Here is a 21024-nt window from a genome sequence, read left to right as displayed (position 1 = left end):
GTTTGGTTACTTTTGTCACTTTCGTTCAAAACTTAAACCATTTGAATCTGAGTTTTTTATGGTTTCAATTTTATTGTCATTTTTATTCAAAAGCAATATCTAGTCAGAATTTTCAGTTAACATCCAGTTTTTTTTTAATATTTTCCCGCCCTTTTAAAGAAGCGCAAAATAGTCAGATTTTTTTAGATTTGTTATAATAAAACATTAAAAGACCATCTTACCCTTCATTAAAATAGACGAAAAAAGACAAAAATAAAAATAGAATATTAACTGAAAAATCTGACCATATTTCAATTTTGGATGAAAATAACAACAAAATTAAAACCAAAGAGCCCAGATTCTCAGTTCTAGACTAAAGTGGTAAAAAAGAACAAACCTGAGGACGAATTTTGTAGTTTACTCAGAATAAAATAATAATTGCTAAACTGACTCTGAAACTCCCCGTGCTCTACGACGTCGTTTAGCGTCGTCTTCGTCCAAAACCACGTATCGTCTAGTTCCAATACCAAAACTAGATACGCAGAAAACCATAAACTCCTTTTCTTTGTAAAAAAAAAAAACAAAAACTAAAATCTCTTCATATAATAATAATAATAATAATTCATAATTCATAAAACAAATTCTCATCATCATCTTCACTCACAATCTCATATTCAAATCTTTTCAATCTCACATTATCACTTTCAAAATCTAAACACAAAATTATACAAACAGAGATATGCAGACGGAAGCTAGGGTTAGGGTTGTAGAAGGCGGTGGTTCGTCGCATAAACTAGTGGCGCGTCACCACCAGACGCCGTCGCAACATCACCGATCGCAGATCGGAGCGCTTTCTCAACTCATCGCCGGTGGTGTCGCCGGTGCCGTTAGTAAAACCTGCACCGCTCCTCTTGCTCGCCTCACTATTCTCTTTCAGGTATTGTTTTGTTGATCTAATATTGTTTTTATAATTATATGTATATTCAATTTCAATTTGATGTTGATATTCAATCGGATGAATTGTTTGTGCATCTGAATTTAGGTTTTCGAACGGAAGAAGTAATATTAATATTGTTGTTGTTTTGTATTTATAATTTTTGTAAGTTGTTTATACAAGTATTAGTATGTGAGAATCAGTGTAAATGATGAGGAATACATTATAAATCTATTGAAATTGAATCCTGACAGTGATTAGTGCATCTGAGATGTTGTTATTGAAGTTAGGTTTTCGGACAGAAGAAGTGATACTATTGTTTTCGTAAGTTATTTATGCAAGTAATTAGTATGGGAGAATAACTGTAAATAATGAGGATCTGCATCATAGGAAATACATCATAAAATCTGTTGAAAAACAAATAATTCTTGGTGCTATTTCAGTCATAAGTTGCTGTTGATGTAAAAACCTTTGTTGTTAAGCATCTATAAACCGTAAAGCTGTTTTGTATGATCTTGTTTTCGACAACGAGCGATAAACATGCATGTGTCGGTTTGTTACCTTCTGTTTGCATCCTTATTAATCTGCTAATTATCTACATTATGCCTATTAATAAAAAAACAGAGTAATTATCTCATTTAAGTGAATAACTGAATATAATAATGTTGCTATACATGATGAATCAGTTGAAAACCAAAAGTTTCTTAGAATTGTTTCAGTCATCAGTCATCAGTTGATGTTAAATACTTTGTTCTTAAGCATCTGTAAAGCTATTTTGTTTGATCTTATTTTCGGCATCGAGCAATAAACAAGTCATCTGCTAATGATCTTCACTTCGTCTGTTAAGCAAACAGAGTAATTCTCTCATATAAGTGAAAATATAATGTTGCTATACATGATGTTGTGCAATGGAGTTAATATGTTAGCATTGTTTCGTTTTTGTTGATATATCTTTCTTGCCTTTGTTAACAAGGGATTTTCTTGATTCTGCAGGTGCAAGGCATGCACTCCGACGTTTCTACTTTAAAAAAGGCTAGTATATGGCGTGAAGCTTCACGTATTGTCAGTGAAGAAGGTTTTCGTGCATTCTGGAAGGGAAACCTTGTAACAATTGTTCATCGTCTGCCGTACTCATCCATTAGCTTTTACTCATTTGAACGCTATAAGAATGTTGGTACAAATGTGCTTAGCTAGTGTTCATATTCTTGAGGAGATTTACTTTATAAATTTGACCATCATCCAAACTGATAATTCCTTTTCTTTTTTTCTATTACAATCTGGCAGTTCCTACAGTTGATGTTGGGAGCGGAAGGCCATGAGACAAATTTTGGTTCAGATGTGTTTGTACGACTTGCGGGTGGTGGCTTAGCTGGCATAACCGCCGCTTCTGCAACATATCCTTTGGATCTTGTTAGAACACGCCTTTCTGCACAAGTAAGAATTCTGCCATGCTTTCATTTGCATATTTGTGATCTAGCACTATTTGATTCTTTTATAAAAATGCTCATTCACGTTTGATGAGGTAGCCGGTCAAAATTAATATAAATGATTTGACTTTCTGTTCTTTCTATAAAAAAAGACTAAATTGCCTTTTACGTCCTTTAAGTTTTAACGAAGTTGCAGGCGCTGTCCTTTAACTACGAAAATGTTCATTCACGTTTGGTGTTGCAGAGAAATGTAAATTACTATAGAGGTATATGGCATGCTTTACGTACTATCAGCAAGGAAGAGGGCGTCTTTGGACTCTATAAAGGACTCGGTGCTTGTTTATTGGTCTGTTCTATAACTAATGTTTTATATTATTTTTTTTTGGCGTATGCCTTTATTTATACTGATGACATGATTTCACAGGGTGTTGGTCCCAACCTAGCAATTAGCTTTTCAGTTTATGATACTGTGAGATCTTACTGGCAATTGCAGAGGTAGCTAGCTGTCTTCTCTTTTTTCATTTATGCATACGATGTTCTAACTTTTAACATTCTAACTCTGATATTACTTGTTGGTGACAGACCGGACGATTCTACTGTCATGGTGAGCCTGGCTTGTGGTAGTCTTTCAGGCATTGCTTCATCAACAGGTTAGCGATTGAAATTCCGTATAGCACACATTCAGCTTGTATTCCGAATATGTATTCAATAAACAGAAGAGTAAAGTACATGGATGGTCCTTGTGGTTAACCAAAATTTTGGATTTGGTCCCTAGCTTTTCAGAAGTACACGGATGGTCCCTGTGGTTTGCACTTTGTAACACATTTAGTCCCCAGCTAACAAATCTAAAGGTTTCAGCAGGTCCATGTTATGGACTAAATGCGTTAAATAGTGCAAAAGACAGGGACCATCCATATACTTTTGGCAAAAGTTGGGGACTAAATGAGTTACAAAATGCAAACCATAGGGACCATTCGTGTAGTTATGGAAAGATAGGGACCATTTCCAGAATTTTGGTCAGCCACGGGGACAATCCGTGTACTTTACTCTAAATAGAATATTTTTGAAAACGTTGGCGTTTGATTACTTGAATAATCTGTCCTTTAGAGGCATTGAGCCAGGCTTCTTGACTTATGTTTTCATTAGGAAGCAATTTAACAGTTTTGTGTTACGTATTTATCATTAATCTATATTGTAAGTATTTCAGCATCAGATCTTGTTTGGATAACTTCGTCTTACATCTAACACGGCTCTTCAAAACTGTGAGTTGGTTATTGTAGGTTGACTACAGGCTAACCAACTTTGTTTAAGGAGTCAAAAACATTGTGAGAGGTGTCCCTCTTTTGTCTGAGGTATGCTTCTCACTGTGGCTCCAAATTGAAAGCGGAAAATTACGTAAATTTAGCTCCATGACCCACCATGTATCCACTTTTTCGTTGCAAAGATATCGATGATGTTGTCTTTATTGAAGGGTAAATATGGTATTTGACAAGTACCCTTTGTTGCAGTATCCTTCCCTTTGGATCTTGTGAGGCGACGGATGCAATTGGAAGGTGCAGGCGGCCGGGCCCCGGTTTATAAAACTGGAGTTTTCGGTACGTTTGGGCACATACTACGGGCGGAAGGCGTACGCGGTTTATACAGAGGCATTTTGCCTGAGTATTACAAGGTAGTACCGAGCATTGGCATCGTGTTTATGACCTATGAGAAACTTAAACAAGTTTTATCGGGTATAGAGGCATGCTAATTAGTAGCCAATTAGCCATTGTCATCATCATTATCAAAACGTTTCGCGTCTGTAAAAACATCATTTCCCTTGTACAGATTTAAAGGGAAACATTAAACGGGAAACAACCCATTAACCGCTTATTTTCAGTATACATGTGTTCGGTTTTATTTGATGAATTTGTAACGGCCTCAAGTTTAAATTTCGTTTGTTCGATTTGGGTTTTTGCGCCCTACGTGAAAGAACAAGTGGAAAAAGCTCAGATATGGTTTATATTTTGTCACTTTCATGAAGAAGCTTGTTAATCTCCAAATACAATACCTCAATACCAATCACAGAAAGAAATCACTTTGAAATTTATTAAAGAGTTAATTGCTCGGATGGTCCCTGTGGTTTCAAGTTTTTTTACGTTTAGTCCCCACCTTTTGAAAATAGCAGGTATGCTCCCTATGGTTTATCATTTTGTTACTCGGATAGTCCCTGAGTAAATGTCAGTTAGTTTGAAAATAGCATGTATGCTCCCTATGGTTTGTCATTTTGTTACTCGGATAATCCCCAGAGTAAATGTTGGGGGACTATCCGAGTAACAAAATGACAAACCATAGGGAGCATACATGCTATTTTCAAAAGGTGGGGACTAAACGTGAAAAAACGTGAAACCACAGGGACCATCCGAGCAATTAAATCTTTATTAAAAGATAAAAGACTTGTTTGTCATCGTCAATGTCACTGTAACTGTCGTATACCCTTCCTGTATTCCCGAACAAAAACTTGGGTTCCTCAATGGTCAACTCAATCCTCGAAGGAGAGTTTAGTGAACCTCCAAATACGCGAGTGTTGATCAATCACAGGGGAAAGCTTCCTGTTAGGCGAATATGGTCAAGTGTACGGCGCAGGCCGTACATATTCACAGCTGCGTTAGCAGACCGAAATCCTCCTCCATATGCCGGTGAAGCATCATGAGCTATCTGATGCATGAAAAATTCACCCAGTTTATTCTCGGTTCTTGATCTTCCACCTTTCTTTGAAAATGAAGAAGATGAAGATGATGACGGAGCTGATGAGGTCGACGTTGATGCGGGCATGATCTCCGATTCTAGCCACATATACGAAAGCACTTGACATATACCTTCTTCTACCTCGGGATTTAGGTTTCTATAGCCTGTCCAACATTACCATGCACATAAAGATAATCAAGTTTTTGTTTAGTGTCGATTGACATAACAACATATCCAGTGGCGAAGCTTGAAGTTTTCGTCGGGGGGGTCGGAAACGTATATACCCAAAAATTTCTATAGAACCGGGGGGTCGAAAACGTATATACCCAAAAATTTCTATACGAAAACTACATGTACAACACTACTGAGCGAAAAATTCGGGGGGTCGGACGCCCCTCCCGGCCCCTTAAATGCTACGCCCCTGAACATATCTATGTAGTTAACATGGGTGATATATCGGTTATCGGTCCCCATGTAAAATATCGGTCAGAATACTATTGGCGATATTGATCAATATTTGACCGATATAACCAATATATCACCGATATTTAATATTTAACTGATATAACCCATATATTACTGAATAGTTAGTGTTAAATTGCTATATATACATATATATTCTGCATGATATTAAAATTACCGATATCCCACCTATATCTCAAATATCGGTCTTTGACCGATATCCAATATTTCACTGCGTAGCAACAGATGTATTCTAGTTACCTTTAAGACGTAACCAGCCATGCATTAGCTCGTGAGCAAGAATGGCACCGGTTAGTAACCTGTAACACGTTTTGATTACATAACATTTGTTTCAGAAACCGGTCTCCAAGATTCAAGGAAAACAGAAAGAAGTGCAACGTTTACCTCGGCAGACCGTAAAGAACAAGAATGGCCGTAACCTCACATCGTCGAGTCAATTTCTGAGGTTGGGTTCTCATTCCTATCAACCCATGCCCCCCAATTTTCGGTCTTTTTAGTATCTGAAACTCGCAAAACCAGATGCCATCATCATTCGGTTCAAATGCACCAAAGTGAAGAAAGATCAAACTTACACTTGTAACGGTCTGCTCCTCCGAAAGGCAAAGACCCCGTGTCTCAGGCATGTGATGGAAGCCCTGTAAAAGAAACCGTTCACGGTCAGGAAACTTGAACCCATGAGTAAAGCGATAACCGGACAAAGAAATGTTCTGTTAGTTTGTCATACATGTTTCTCCCCGACAATCGCTTCATTAAGGGCTTGTCGTTCAACAAGTAACATGGGAATTTGTTGATCGAGTCTCATGTTCATTCCTTCGTAGTAGTCTCGGATACTATGGTAAAGCGGTTGGCAATCACCGGTATCCATTATTGCGGATTCCATACACTCCATACATAAGCTCCTTCCATCGCCCAACGATATGTATCTTGCATTCACAGACTTTAACAAACACGTCAAAACATTCGATAATCGGATTGATGAGACATGAAAGAGTGTAGAAACGAATCAACGATACCTCTAATCTTTCACAACTACAACAACGCGCTGTGTTATCATGCTCGTGTACGGGACAATATTTCTGCGACCAGAACGGATGGCATCGATACTCAATCAACCCCGCTCCATTCGTGGGAATCTTTATGAAAAGTTAGATTCACAAGTTAGCATTTTATAACCATGTATGACTGTCGAAGGGTGTACCTATTTGCACACCCATATGTCTATTGGCACACCAAAAAGGTGTTTTTTGTCTTATATGCACACCCTGCAGTGTCGAGCTGTGGCCTAAGCGCGGCGTTTTGGTCCGGTCAACCAGACAAAGACTGACGGTGTCTAACGGGTCTGTTGACCGGACCAAAATGCCGAGCTTTGGCCGCGTTTTGGTCCTGTCAACCAGACAAAAGACTAAAGACTGACACCCGGTCTGGTTGACAGGACCAAAATGCGGCCAAAGCTCGGCATTTTGGTCCGGTCAACAGACCCGTCAGACACCCGTCAGTCTTTTTCTGGTTGATCGGACCAAAACGTCGCGCTTTGGCCACAACTCGGCACTGCAGAGTATGCACATAGGATAAAAAATACCTTTTTGGGTTGGCTATCTACACACTTGGTGTGTAGATAGTTTGAGCCCTGTCGAACGTAACCGAAAGTTAATTAGGGGTTTCGAAAATCATTACAAATTGAAAGCAGACTTCACACTTGGGATGTGTTAGCTCTTTGAAACAAGTCTTATGGTATGCATCTTTCCCTGATAAAGAGAACTTGAATCGACACGAAAAAAAGAACATTAATAAGTAAACATCCAACGCCGTTGTTCGAATTGCAAAAACTAAATTACGAATCAAATAACTAACAAAACTACCTCTTGTTCTGTGATCGGGTAACGACAAGCGCGGCAACAGAAACATTCCGGGTGAAAAAAGGCCCCCATGCATCCTAAGTAGTTTCCATAACCGATGTCGCGGTTGCAGCCACCACATACCCTGCAAATTATTATAAGAATTAGGTAGCCATTTTGAGTTGAAAATTAGGGGTGCAAACGAGCCGAGCGGCTCGCGAGCTACTCGAGATCGGCTCGAGAAAAAGCTCGAAACTAGCCGAGCCTTATCGAGCCCGAGCTGAGCTTGAGCTTAAAATAAAGCTCGTTTGTTTATCGAGCCTGAGCTCGAGCCTCGCATGTGAAGCTCGTTAGGCTCGTCGAGCCTTAGTGTAAATGAGCCGAGTCGAGCCGAGCTTATTTTAACTTGCTTACAAGCCGACCTCGAACCTAAAACTAAGTTTATTGAGTAAACGAGTCCAAGCCCGAGCTCTCATAAGTTAATCGAACTCGAGCTCGAGCCTGGTCGAGCTCAGGCTCGGCTCGGCTCGGCTCGTTTGCACCCCTAAATGAAAATGCATATTGATTTAGGAGTATTTTAACTACCTATATCCCATTGGTTGATATTCTCTAGGAACAAAAGGAGGATACGAAGAATGACGGTCGTCCTGAACTGCTTTCGCAAGATCTTCTTCGTTATTATTAGGTCGCCACCCGTATCCTGAATAAATGTAAACACACAAACGTTTATTTACATTCGATAAACAATATACAAAAAGTGGTTACAAAATTAATAACTTACCATTTGGTTTCTTCAAGCCTTCAGATAACGAAAGTGCGATTGCTCGATCCAATTCTTCCTTCTCTTTATCGGTTCTTGAGCGATTGTCCTGATAAAGTTTGAAAGCGTTTAACACATACGCGAAGTAGTTAAGAAAAGTAATCAAGAAAGAAATTTGGGTGATAGAGGTGGGGTTTTAGATCAAGAAAAGTTTCTGCCTTTTATCACTATGAAACAAAACATACTTTTTTTTCAACTTTTTGTCACAAATAACTAAACAAGCATACAAAATAATCCCACATCAAAAAAAGCAGGATAGTAGTTACCAACGATCTAACAGGCGCACGCAAAACCATGCTTTCGTCTCCGTTAAACTGAGGAGGGCGATGTGCACCACCAACCACCTCGCGAGTATTAGAACCACCTCGGAAAAGCTTACTCAACCATCTCATAAACCAAGGTCTCCTCTCTGCACAAATCCAATAAACACTTCACATGTGAAAAATGGGAACAAGATTCAAACTTTATACACATTTTCACATAATATTCCGGAACGAACAAAACCCAACAAGAAACAGAAGCTTGTCAAACACAAACTGTAAAAAAAGAGGTTCTTTTTAGGAAATTTAACATTCAAGATTCATTCAGGCATATCATCAAACAGTTGTCGGGCGTAATGAATAAAGCTCAACAGGAAACAAATAAGGAACAACTTTTGTTCTTTCGATACCATAAATACCAGGCTGAGATGGGTTCCCTGAAGAAGACATAATCACTAGGTTAAGGACTTATGTATAGATCACAACCGGAACCTGAACAATGCGAAAAAGTAAAGGCGATAGACGAAAAGGACAACGAGAGAGGTAGGCTGCAGAAGAACAATGGCATCATTGCTTGATAAAGGTTGTGTTTTTAAGAAAGTAAAGAAAGAAATGGGAATCTCTGATGGGGAAAGGAAAGCGATTGTTTTCGTCCACCGAGATTCTTCGCTTCATAAAACAAATAAGAGAAAGTGGGATAGATAGATAGATCGGAGCAAGAAAGATGACCAGAGAATCTTGATTTCAAGAAAAGTTAACGGTTATCAGTCACCCATAAAACACATACACCATTTAACCTTATATTATATGTCATCTCTTTACATGCATATGTATATATATATGTATATATATATGTTGAGAATTGAGGTTGAAGATTGGCATCTTGAAGAAAAGAAAATGGTTGCTGTCTGTGTGATCTCTGAGAATTAAAAGTTTTAAATAGTTGTTAAAAGGCAATTTTGCCGGTAAAGGAGAATTGCTAAATGCAGAATGGTCCTTGGAGTTGGAGTGATGTACATAATATGCCCCTACTTTTACTTTTTTTTTTTTTTTTTTTTTTTTTTTTTTTGCTTTTGATGTCAACGGTTCATTAAGTCTCATGCTAAAAACGTTTGACGAATATTTTTGGTTCTAGATTTAGGAAGAATAAATATGGTTTTTGACTTTGAGCATTGGTAAAAGATGGTGTTTCATGTTTTTTAACTCAATGTTTGATTCGTGTTTTTTTAATTTAATGTTTGATGCCATTGGTATCAAAATCCGCACATGCTTGCTTGGGGTTGTAGTAACGCTAAGGCTAGTGGGTATGGTGATGGACCATCCTTGGAGGATGATCCGCCACGTAGGCGCCACGTCATAGTCCTCCCAAGGATGGTCCATCCTCCAAAACTAGAGGGCATGGAAGGATGGTCCTAGTCATAGTCCTCCACCACTTTTATATTTTATATTTTTTTAATTTTCTACTTTTTTTTAACATTTAACAAATAAACTAACAAAATATTTTCATTAATATTAAAAACACATTACATAAACTTAAAAAAATAAACTTAAAAAATAAACTTAAAAAAATCCTAATATATTAAAATAAGCTACTAGTTTTCGTCCTCTATGTCGTCGGCGGGTTCGTTTTGAGAATTACGTAGACTTAACAACTAGATTTTTTTTAAATGCCTTTTAACTTTCACCTTTTAAATGAGAATCATTTTTTTTTTAATCTAATCTAAAAGTCCAAAACTACACCCAAGAAATAAGCTGGCTAATTTCTCTTGAAACTGGTGAACTACGAATATTTAATTCGATCGGACCTCAAGTGAAATTTAACCAAATTTGACTTTTTGTTTGTCTCTTTCTTAAAAGAAGCAAAACTGAAGAGAAGGCATCTTCTCTCTTCCTCTCACTCATCTTCTCCAAAATTTCATCAGATCCTCTCCTAAACAAGCTTCATCAATGGCGGTCAAAAATGAAGAAGAAAATGGTAAATTAATTTTTTTTTATTTAAGGATCAAACAAACAAAAGAAAGGGGACCCACTGTTTTGCTCCGTCCTGGACGTCGGAATACCGACGGAGACGACGCGACGTTGGGGGTGCGGCATGGAAGTAGGATCGGCGACTGATGTGTGTAAAATGCAACATATAAAACACATCAATTAAGGCATAAAACTAACCCTTTTTAAGTACTAATGTTGGAAAAAGAGTGTTTTTGTCTTCCTTTTGTATTTTCAGGATGAAATGAGCTCAAAATCACAAAAGAAGCAAAAAGACCACTAATTCTACCATAAATACAAGAAAAGGAACAAAAGTAAACTGCCCGGACCCTCAACGGCACCTCCCAAGACAAAGAGAAGAGAACAGAGTCTGAACACGCCCCGTGTCCAGCGAACACGGGGGCGTGCCCAGGAAGCAGCAGAAAAGACAAACCAGTAGAAGCTTCCATTGCTCACCACGGGGCCGTGCCCAGCGGGCACGGGGGCGTGTTGAAAGTACAGCAGGCGCATTAATTGTAATTCGCAATTACAATTAATGAAGAGAGAGAATGTCAGACGGGCACGGGGCCGTGTCCAGCGGACACGGGGCCGTGTCCAGCGTTCTGTTCAGCCTATAAATAGAGGAGCTTGGTTTCATTCTCTCTCATCCCTTGGCACACCACCTCTCTCACACTTCATCCACCACCCATCACCACCATAACACCATCATCCACCACCATCATCCATTGTCCATCATAGAGTGTGTGAGTCGTCTCGGGATCCAAGATTGATCGTAAGAGTTCTTGACAATCAAGGCCATGTTTGCCTAAGTCTCTTACATCACTTGGTGAAGACAAGTGTTTAGTATAATACTTTTTATTTTTAATCTTTTGCACTTTTTATTTGGTTTTGTATTAATGACTTTAATAACTAGTTACTTATGTTGAAGGTGATCTTTCCTTATCGTTTGTCCGTGGTGTCTTGGCGTTATTTTACTGTCTATATAAAATAAAAGATTTTCACCATTCATATCTCCACGGTCTATATGGAGGTATGTTGGCTACCTGGTCGGGGGTTAAGGGAACGGTTTGGTAAGGGTCTTGCCCTTGTTCAGCGTTTAGAGGTCCTGCTTGGGACCTGGGTCAAATTTAGTAGGATCTCCTTCAATGCCCATAGGTATTGGATGGCGGGGATCCAAACTCTTTGACCCCCTCATAAGCTAACTACTATTAATACTATAACCCGGCTATTTAGGACTGTATCCCTGCTGACTCAGACTACTTAGCCGAGGGTAACGTCACCGCCAAAAGCGGGGCCTACCATAATTTGCATTAATAACTTAATTCATTATCTTCCAATAATCCGACCCTTTAGGATTGTATCCTTGCTGACTCAAACTACTGGGTTGAGGGTAACGTCGCCTTCAAAAGAGGGGCCTACTACAATAACTAAGATAATCTCTTAAACAAGTGCAAAAGTGCGAAAATAATCAAAGGTTATACTAATACACGTGTCGGATCCAAGTGATTCATCTTGTCTATCTGTTTTTATTTTATTTTATTTTTCAGCATTTAGTTAGTTTTTATTTTTCTTAGTTTAAAACATTTTTCTAACTTTTTGATTTGATTAGACGTTGAGGATAAACCGGTATTAAAAGCTCTTGTGTCCTTGGACGACCTCGGTATCTTACCAACACTATACTACGTCCACGATGGGTGCACTTGCCCATATGTGTGTTTAGTGTTAGTGAATATCGTGTTTTATAAATTTAAAACTTGGCTAAAAGTGTAAAAAGGGCTTAAATAAACATCTAAAAATATATTACACTACACACGCATCAAGTTTTTGGCGCCGTTGCCGGGGACACAAGGATTTTAAGAAAGTTAGGAATCAACGGCCTAATCATCTTTTTATTTTTCTTTAATTTTTTAGGATTTTTTTTAGATTTTTCAGCTTCTGCAGAGCTCAGCACGGGGCCGTGCCTGGTCGGACACGGGCCGTGCTCAGCAACGTTACTGGCAGTTTTTGTTTTTCAAGTTAACAGAAGGCTGACCACGGGGCCGTGTCGGTGCAACACGGGGCCGTGTCCAACTTCCAGTAACTGGGATCTGAAAAACAACCACTGTAACTCCGACCACGGGGCCGTGTTCGCTCGACACGGGGCCGTGGTGAACCTTCTGACCAACATTCTTTTATGTTTTTATTGCAGGACTTGGAACCCGACGCCAACCTCGCGTAGTGTATGAGCTCCAGTTCCAATAAAGACATAAAGGAACCATTAGAAGAACCCGAACGCTTTCTCAGAAAAAGGTTAAAAGCCAAACACCAAGAGAAGGTTTCGGGTGAACCACCCCCAATGGCGGACCAACGTACCCTCATGGATTACTTACGGCCCACCGTAGGTAATCTCGGCGCCGCTATCAATGCCCCGAATGTCGAAGCCAATAACTTCGAACTTCGACCGCACTTGATACAAATGCTCCAAAACTCCGCAACCTTTCACGGGCTCGCGGACGAGGATCCCCATCTACATATAACTAATTTCTTAGAAATATGTGATACATTTCGGATCAATGGAGCATCAAACGACGCCATCCGCCTTCGTATGTTTCCATTCTCACTAAAAGACCGAGCGAAAGCTTGGCTCAACACCCTCCCAGCTGGATCGGTAAACACCTGGGATGAACTAGCCCAAAAATTTCTATATAAGTATTTCCCTCCTTCTAAAACTGCTAAATTAATGGCTGAAATTAACACATACTCACAAGAGGACGGGGAATCCTTATATGAAACTTGGGAAAGGTTCAAGGAGCTATTACGCAAGTGTCCCCATCACGGCCTCGCAATATGGCAACAAGTATCCACTTTCTACAATGGGTTGTTGCCACATACTAGGCAGACACTTGATTCTAGCTCCGGGGGACTTTTAGGTAATCGACGCCCACACGAAATATATAATCAAATTGAGGAAATTGCTCAAACCAATTTTCAATGGCACACTCCCCGGGGAAATAAAACTATCGCCCCGGGCGCCCATAAGGTAGACGAAAGCACCTCTTTACAAGCCCAAATCGAGGCCCTTTCTTCGAAAATAAAAAAATTAGAAATGACAAAAACAGTCTCGGTCATGGCTTGTGAGGGGTGTGGTGGGTCACATGAAAATTGGAGTTGCATGAAAGAAACGGACGATCAACAAGAAATGGTAAACTACATTGATAATAGACCTAGGCCGTCGGGTCCTCCAACGGGGACCTACAACCAAGGATGGCGAAACCACCCAAACCTTGGTTGGAGGGAGCCCGGCAATAGTAGTAACCAACAACCACAACGAACAAACTTTCAGCAATCACGAAATGAGTCACAAAATTTCACTCAACAACAAAGTGGAAGAGAAAGGCTCGAAGATACTATATCTCGCCTCGTCTCTGACACTGACAAGAAAAATTCGGAAAGATTCCTACAATTAGAATCAAACTTTAGGAATCAACAAGCTAGCATTCAAAACATAGAAAAACAAATAAGTCAACTAGCTCAAAATTTTTCCGAAAGACCACAAGGCGCATTACCCAGCAATACCGAAACCAACTCGAAGGCACAAGTTCACCTCATCACGCTACGAAACCGGACCGTAGGGCCTGCAGAAGTACCTCCAGCCGCGGAAGAATCAACGCCAACACATCTGCAGGAGAAGGACCCTCACCCATCAACAGAGCCTACCAAGGCTCCTCGAGTTCCGTACCCCGGTAGGTTAATTCGTCAAAAAACCAACGAGCAATTCGCAAAATTCGAAAGTTTGCTAAAACAATTGCATGTCAATATTCCTTTTATCGAAGTCCTAACCCAAATGCCCAAATACTCTAAATTTATGAGGGACTTCCTTACACATAAAAAGAAAATTGAAAATTTGCAATTAGTTAATTTAGGCGAAGAATGCTCTGCCCTCGTACTCAATAAACTACCCCAAAAGAAGATCGATCCCGGAAGTTTCACGATTCCGTGCTCAATAGGGGAATCTCCCGTTCGCAATGCCTTGGCCGACTTAGGGGCTAGCATTAACCTCATGCCCTCTTCAATGTTCAAAAGGCTTGGCTTGGGAACCACAAGCCCCACAAAAATAAGCATACAACTCGCGGATCGATCGGTCAAGTTCCCGCAAGGTGTCATCGAGAATGTCTTGGTAAGGGTAAGCAGATTCGTTTATCCTGTTGACTTTGTCATACTCGACATGGAGGAAGACACCGAGGTCCCTCTTATTCTAGGGAGGCCTTTCCTTGCCACCGCACAAGCAGTAGTGGACATGAATGACGGGACACTAACTTTGAGATATGGGGACGATGAGGTAAAGTTCGGAGTTGGGAAAAGAATAGAGGATGACGACCCGATCCACTACATGAAGGTTATCGATTCAAGCTTGGATGCCGCTCTCCGACGGTGTAACTTGGGAGGCAAGGCACCCCAATCAAAAGACGTGTGACCGGGAATTGGGTCTAGCCAAGGACCCTTATAAACGTGGCGCACCACGGAGGCATTCCGCGGACCTATCCTTAGTTTAGTTTAATCTTTTAGTTTTTGCAGAATAAATCACACTCATGGTGGTAATGGATGAAAAAGGGAACGAGAAAAAATGGAACCATGCAGAAGAACAGAACAAACCGACAAAAATCTCCAAAGCAGAAGGCTCCACACGGGCCGTGCCCAACCAACACGGCCCCGTGCTGAGCCCCCTGCAGGAAATCACCCAGTTCAGGTAACTGGACACGGGCCGTGTTCAGCGGACACGCCCCCGTGTCCAGGCTTCTGTTTCAATTCTACAATTTTTGTTACTGGCACTTGACCACGGGGCCGTGTCCGGTCAACACGGGGCCGTGTCCAGAGCGCCAGTAACACAAATCTTTGTTTTCAAACACACTTTTACATATTCTAATCAACCAAAAACTTTATTTTTGGACACATTGAGGACAATGTGTAATTTAAGTGTGGGGGGGATGCTAAAACCTTGGAATTTTTGCAAAATCCTAAAACAAGCCTTACACAAAACTCTATTGGAACCGCTAAACACCCCAAATTTTTTCAAAAACTTTTTCATTTTTTATTTTATTTACTTGTCTTAGTTTAAGTTGGGAATAACAAGTTATAAAAAGGTTATATTTTTACAAACTTACAACCGATAGCGTCGTGATAAAAAGAACTAACATAAGAAAATTATGAAACGGTATAACAAGTCTAGCTAAAATTCGATTATATATGCTTGGTCACATTAAAAACCCATTCCCACAAAAAGTGAGTTTTGAGCCTTTATTGAGCATAAAAATACACATATTTAGATTAAATGCTCATTTTTCGTTTCTTGTGTGAATAGCCGCTCGGTCTTTACAAATCTAGAACTTGCCACGACGATACATTCCCGGTCCTTACCAACTTAATCCCAAGTAAGTAAATGATGGAGGCATTAGGACTAACTATTTTTCTTTCAAAACCATTATTTTTCATATTTTTTTTACCTACCCAAAAATCCCCCTAGAAAACCCCTTTGAGCCTAAACCTTTCATTTCATTACCCCCAAAACAATTTTTTTTTACCCACCAAAAACCTTTTTCATTTTTTCACCTTTATTTTAGTAACAAACTCGGTTTTTCATAAACATACCCTTTACGTGACGAAAAAAAAAAAAAGAAAGAATGAAGTCAAAAACAAACATAAGCTACAAAAAGCTTGTTTGGAGAAATACTTCAAAAATAAATGTCACCAAAAATAAGGTATTTTACGAAAACCGACACTTGTTACGATTTTCGCCCTTTTTACTAACCACTAACCAACCAACCACCTTTAAACCCAAGCCTTCACCCCAAAAGACCTCTTGATATTTACAAAGGTAAAAAGTTAAAAAGGAGGAGGATTGATCGCTTGGCAAGCATATGGAGAATGTAAATCCGTGCCGCTCTCGAGCGATTCACTTAAATATACACCTTCGGCCGAGTGATTGAGTGATCTCCCGTGAGGTATGTGAACTTGTATATAAATGGAATTTTAATAAGGCATGCTATGCCCAAATAAGTAGTTTATCTTATGAAAAGTTCAAAATAAACCATGACGAATAAGATTGTAAATAAAATAACAATAGAACCTATACAAACCTTGGATTCCCGACACTCTAGGACAAGTTAAAAAAAAAAAAAAAAAAAAAAAAAAAAAAACTTCTCTTCTACCTATTCCATTTGGGAGTGTAAGCCACATTAAAAGAGTTTTGCTTGAGGACAAGCAAAAGTTCAAGTGTGGGGGTATTTGATGTGTGTAAAATGCAACATATAAAACACATCAATTAAGGCATAAAACTAACCCTTTTTAAGTACTAATGTTGGAAAAAGAGTGTTTTTGTCTTCCTTTTGTATTTTCAGGATGAAATGAGCTCAAAATCACAAAAGAAGCAAAAAGACCACTAATTCTACCATAAATACAAGAAAAGGAACAAAAGTAAACTGCCCGGACCCTCAACGGCACCTCCCAAGACAAAGAGAAGAGAACAGAGTCTAAACACGCCCCGTGTCCAGCGAACACGGGGGCGTGCCCAGGAAGCAGCAGAAAAGACAAACCAGTAGAAGCTTCCATTGCTCACCACGGGGCCGTGCCCAGCGGGCACGGGGGCGTGTTGAAAGTACAGCAGGCGCATTAATTGTAATTCGCAATTACAATTAATGAAGAGAGAGAATGTCAGACGGGCACGGGGCCGTGTCCAGCGGACACGGGGCCGTGTCCAGCGTTCTGTTCAGCCTATAAATAGAGGAGCTTGGTTTCATTCTCTCTCATCCCTTGGCACACCACCTCTCTCACACTTCATCCACCACCCATCACCACCATAACACCATCATCCACCACCATCATCCATTGTCCATCATAGAGTGTGTGAGTCGTCTCGGGATCCAAGATTGATCGTAAGAGTTCTTGACAATCAAGGCCATGTTTGCCTAAGTCTCTTACATCACTTGGTGAAGACAAGTGTTTAGTATAATACTTTTTATTTTTAATCTTTTGCACTTTTTATTTGGTTTTGTATTAATGACTTTAATAACTAGTTACTTATGTTGAAGGTGATCTTTCCTTATCGTTTGTCCGTGGTGTCTTGGCGTTATTTTACTGTCTATATAAAATAAAAGATTTTCACCATTCATATCTCCACGGTCTATATGGAGGTATGTTGGCTACCTGGTCGGGGGTTAAGGGAACGGTTTGGTAAGGGTCTTGCCCTTGTTCAGCGTTTAGAGGTCCTGCTTGGGACCTGGGTCAAATTTAGTAGGATCTCCTTCAATGCCCATAGGTATTGGATGGCGGGGATCCAAACTCTTTGACCCCCTCATAAGCTAACTACTATTAATACTATAACCCGGCTATTTAGGACTGTATCCCTGCTGACTCAGACTACTTAGCCGAGGGTAACGTCACCGCCAAAAGCGGGGCCTACCATAATTTGCATTAATAACTTAATTCATTATCTTCCAATAATCCGACCCTTTAGGATTGTATCCTTGCTGACTCAAACTACTGGGTTGAGGGTAACGTCGCCTTCAAAAGAGGGGCCTACTACAATAACTAAGATAATCTCTTAAACAAGTGCAAAAGTGCGAAAATAATCAAAGGTTATACTAATACACGTGTCGGATCCAAGTGATTCATCTTGTCTATCTGTTTTTATTTTATTTTATTTTTCAGCATTTAGTTAGTTTTTATTTTTCTTAGTTTAAAACATTTTTCTAACTTTTTGATTTGATTAGACGTTGAGGATAAACCGGTATTAAAAGCTCTTGTGTCCTTGGACGACCTCGGTATCTTACCAACACTATACTACGTCCACGATGGGTGCACTTGCCCATATGTGTGTTTAGTGTTAGTGAATATCGTGTTTTATAAATTTAAAACTTGGCTAAAAGTGTAAAAAGGGCTTAAATAAACATCTAAAAATATATTACACTACACACGCATCAGCGACGGATGGGGACGGTCCAAAGCCGATCCCCATACCGTATAGCCTACTATGTTTGAAGTTGGGAAATAATGATTGCCCTCAGATAGAAATTGAAAATTAAAAGCTTTGATTACTGAAAGAATGATTACAATTAACCACATTTGAGATAGGCTTGATCTCCAATTTTAAGGTAAGAGCCCTAATTTAGATAAACAAGACATCAACCCCCAAATCTAAACAACACGCATATATTAATATTATAAGATTAAACTAACTGCCCTAATATTTTGGCCCAATACTTCCTCCTAGAACTGTTCACCTCGAAACCCATTGCCACTAATAATTAAATGGGTCAAATACCCAGTTGGAGCTGCCCATTAGACTTGAGACGACCCACGAGTTCGTATCAATGCTTCTGGCTCGGACAAACGACTTATTCTCAAGTCGAAAACAAGGGAATTATTGTACCAATCAATAATCCATTCGATTGGAGGCTGATAGACGATTCCCTTGTGGTTCAAAGCTTTAGACAACCCGAGTTTCCAAGACCTTTTCTTGACATGTTACTTGTTACAAACTCTGTCTTTGGAATTTATTTGAGTATGTGTATTATTTGAGTTTGTGTATTATTTGAGTATGTGTAAATTATGGGTTGGTTAGTTGTTACAAACTTATTATAAACTGTTAAACTGTTCACAAATTACAAACTATGCCCGACGAAACCTTAGTGCAACAACCTCAAACTATACTCGACGAAACATGGAGTTTCATCATCACGACTAGTCGACGAAACTTAGGAAGTTTCGTGGTCCCATGGATGTTTCGCCGAAATGGGCTTTCGGCCCAGATAGGGCCCAAACATCGATCTGTTTTATATGTGCTCATTGTACGTAAACGTCAGTTACCAAACCCTAGAATACCCTCTCTTGTGCGGCGACCATTCTGAATTCTTGAGGCTCTCCATATCGATCGAACCTATCGTTTCTTTCATCTCGGTTAGTTGCTATTATCATTTTGTTAATTAATTTCCTGGTTTTATGTGATCGAATGGTTACCGGTTGCCGAGTAAATCGAATTTGTGCATGCTAGAAGCTAGGGTTTGAAATGGATGTTGAATAGATGGTTACCGATTAGATCACTGTGAATATTAAAATAACTGTGTAAGATTGGTTCTTGAATAACATGTAGATCTATGAATTCCATGATGATGATTGATGGTTTGAATACGTTGATTTCTATGAAACTGATAATCTGATTTGTTTGAGAATGACATGTCACTAGTTGGATTAGAACCATGTAATTAAGACTAGTAAGGTTATAGGATTGTTAGTTGATGATTGAGCAATGGCTAGGGTATGTAGAACTTGACAGAAACCGATGCTTGATCCATAAACATTGTTGAAAACGTGTTAGCAGTTGCTGTGATGACCTTGACGAATCTCTAGGAGTTCCGTCACACCTGGTGTCGACGAAACCTAGTGGACTTTCGCCACATGTGGGTCGACGAAACCTTGTGGACTTTCGCCACATGTGGGCCGACGAAACTTGTGGGTTTTCGTCACCCTTCACCTCGACAAAAGGTGAGCTTTCGTCACAGAGGGTGTTTCGCCGTATAAGTTGCTGAGATGAACAGTAAGTGCTGTGACATGTATGATGGTAGACATTTGTTAGTATAATAAATTCACCTGTTATACTGTGTGTAACTCGCATGTGAACCAACGATTTGGAGGGTGTAATTGTTAACTGATATACTATAATCTTGCAAGAGGCATAAACTGTGTAAAAGCAATGACTTATGTAATTGTGGAAACTTTATGAGTAAACAACTACTGTGTTACTTGTGTGCACACTATGATCATAACTTGTTACACCCTTATATTTATACTAGAATTTAATAATTATTTTATACCAAAAGATGTTAGATTAACATAAGTTTCAAAACTATTACACCCTTAGCCTACTAAGACAAAGGTAGAACGTAATATTGTTGTTTAAGAAGTTGATTACAACAAAAGAAACACTGATTAACAAGTTCAAACATAGCGGAAGCTTCGAAGTGGAGTGTTCGGTTCATCATCTTGTCGCTTGATCGCCATCCATGACCACCTAATTACCTAAGAATCAACAATTAGATCGTTAGTACTTGATGTTTATGAATGATAGAATTTCAAGATTTAAACACCACATTGAAATAATAAAAATATAAAAGTATTCCAGGCTCCACCGTAATTTACGGTACCACCGTAAATTACGGTGAGTACTGGAAATTCATGGTTACACCGTAACACAGTAGAAAACCACCGTAAAACATTGGCCTCTACCGTAAATTACGGTACCACCGTAATTTACGGTAGCACCTGGAAATTCAGGTTTTTGTTTGGTTTGAACATTTCAACCAAAATCCCAACTCTCGGGTTTCAAGATTCTGCACTATCATTTGTAATAAAAGTCTAACATTTCTAGTACGCCATAATATAACCATCATATACATCAATTTATCACGTTTTGGAATGTAGATCATGTCTTGCTTGATTATTTGACCCGTTTGGCTTGTCTATGGGATTCCTTCCCTTTTGACAACTACCAACGAGTTTATTTCATTATTCAAACAAGCATTCAATACAACAACGCCTTCACTTC

At 39.4% G+C, this 21024-nt stretch overlaps 2 protein-coding genes across 2 annotated transcripts; one reads left to right on the top strand and one right to left on the bottom strand.

The window, feature by feature from the left end:
* Positions 1-518: 518 nt before the first annotated feature.
* On the top strand, positions 519-4268 carry LOC110868872 (mitochondrial substrate carrier family protein B). The gene is made up of 7 exons (XM_022118139.2): positions 519-916; positions 1907-2083; positions 2198-2347; positions 2585-2686; positions 2765-2835; positions 2923-2990; positions 3849-4268. The coding sequence occupies exons 1-7, from the start codon at positions 719-721 to the stop codon at positions 4085-4087; spliced, it is 1005 nt and encodes a 334-aa protein (XP_021973831.1). The 5' UTR covers positions 519-718; the 3' UTR covers positions 4088-4268.
* A 491-nt stretch (positions 4269-4759) lies between these two features.
* Positions 4760-9313, bottom strand: LOC110868871 (protein DA1-related 2). The gene is made up of 12 exons (XM_022118138.2): positions 8873-9313; positions 8469-8611; positions 8164-8251; positions 7968-8082; positions 7407-7527; positions 7222-7305; positions 6561-6680; positions 6272-6484; positions 6120-6182; positions 5932-6047; positions 5788-5846; positions 4760-5228 (listed from the first exon to the last, which is right to left on the bottom strand). Exons 1-12 carry the CDS (start codon positions 8910-8912, stop codon positions 4912-4914), a joined length of 1479 nt encoding a protein of 492 aa, XP_021973830.1. The 5' UTR covers positions 8913-9313; the 3' UTR covers positions 4760-4911.
* Between the last annotated feature and the right edge of the window lie 11711 nt (positions 9314-21024).

This window comes from Helianthus annuus, chromosome 7, assembly GCF_002127325.2.
Source record: "Helianthus annuus cultivar XRQ/B chromosome 7, HanXRQr2.0-SUNRISE, whole genome shotgun sequence".
Taxonomy (NCBI): Eukaryota; Viridiplantae; Streptophyta; class Magnoliopsida; order Asterales; family Asteraceae; genus Helianthus; species Helianthus annuus.
Note: the sequence above shows the minus strand (reverse complement) of the source record. Positions and strands in the feature narration are given on the sequence as shown.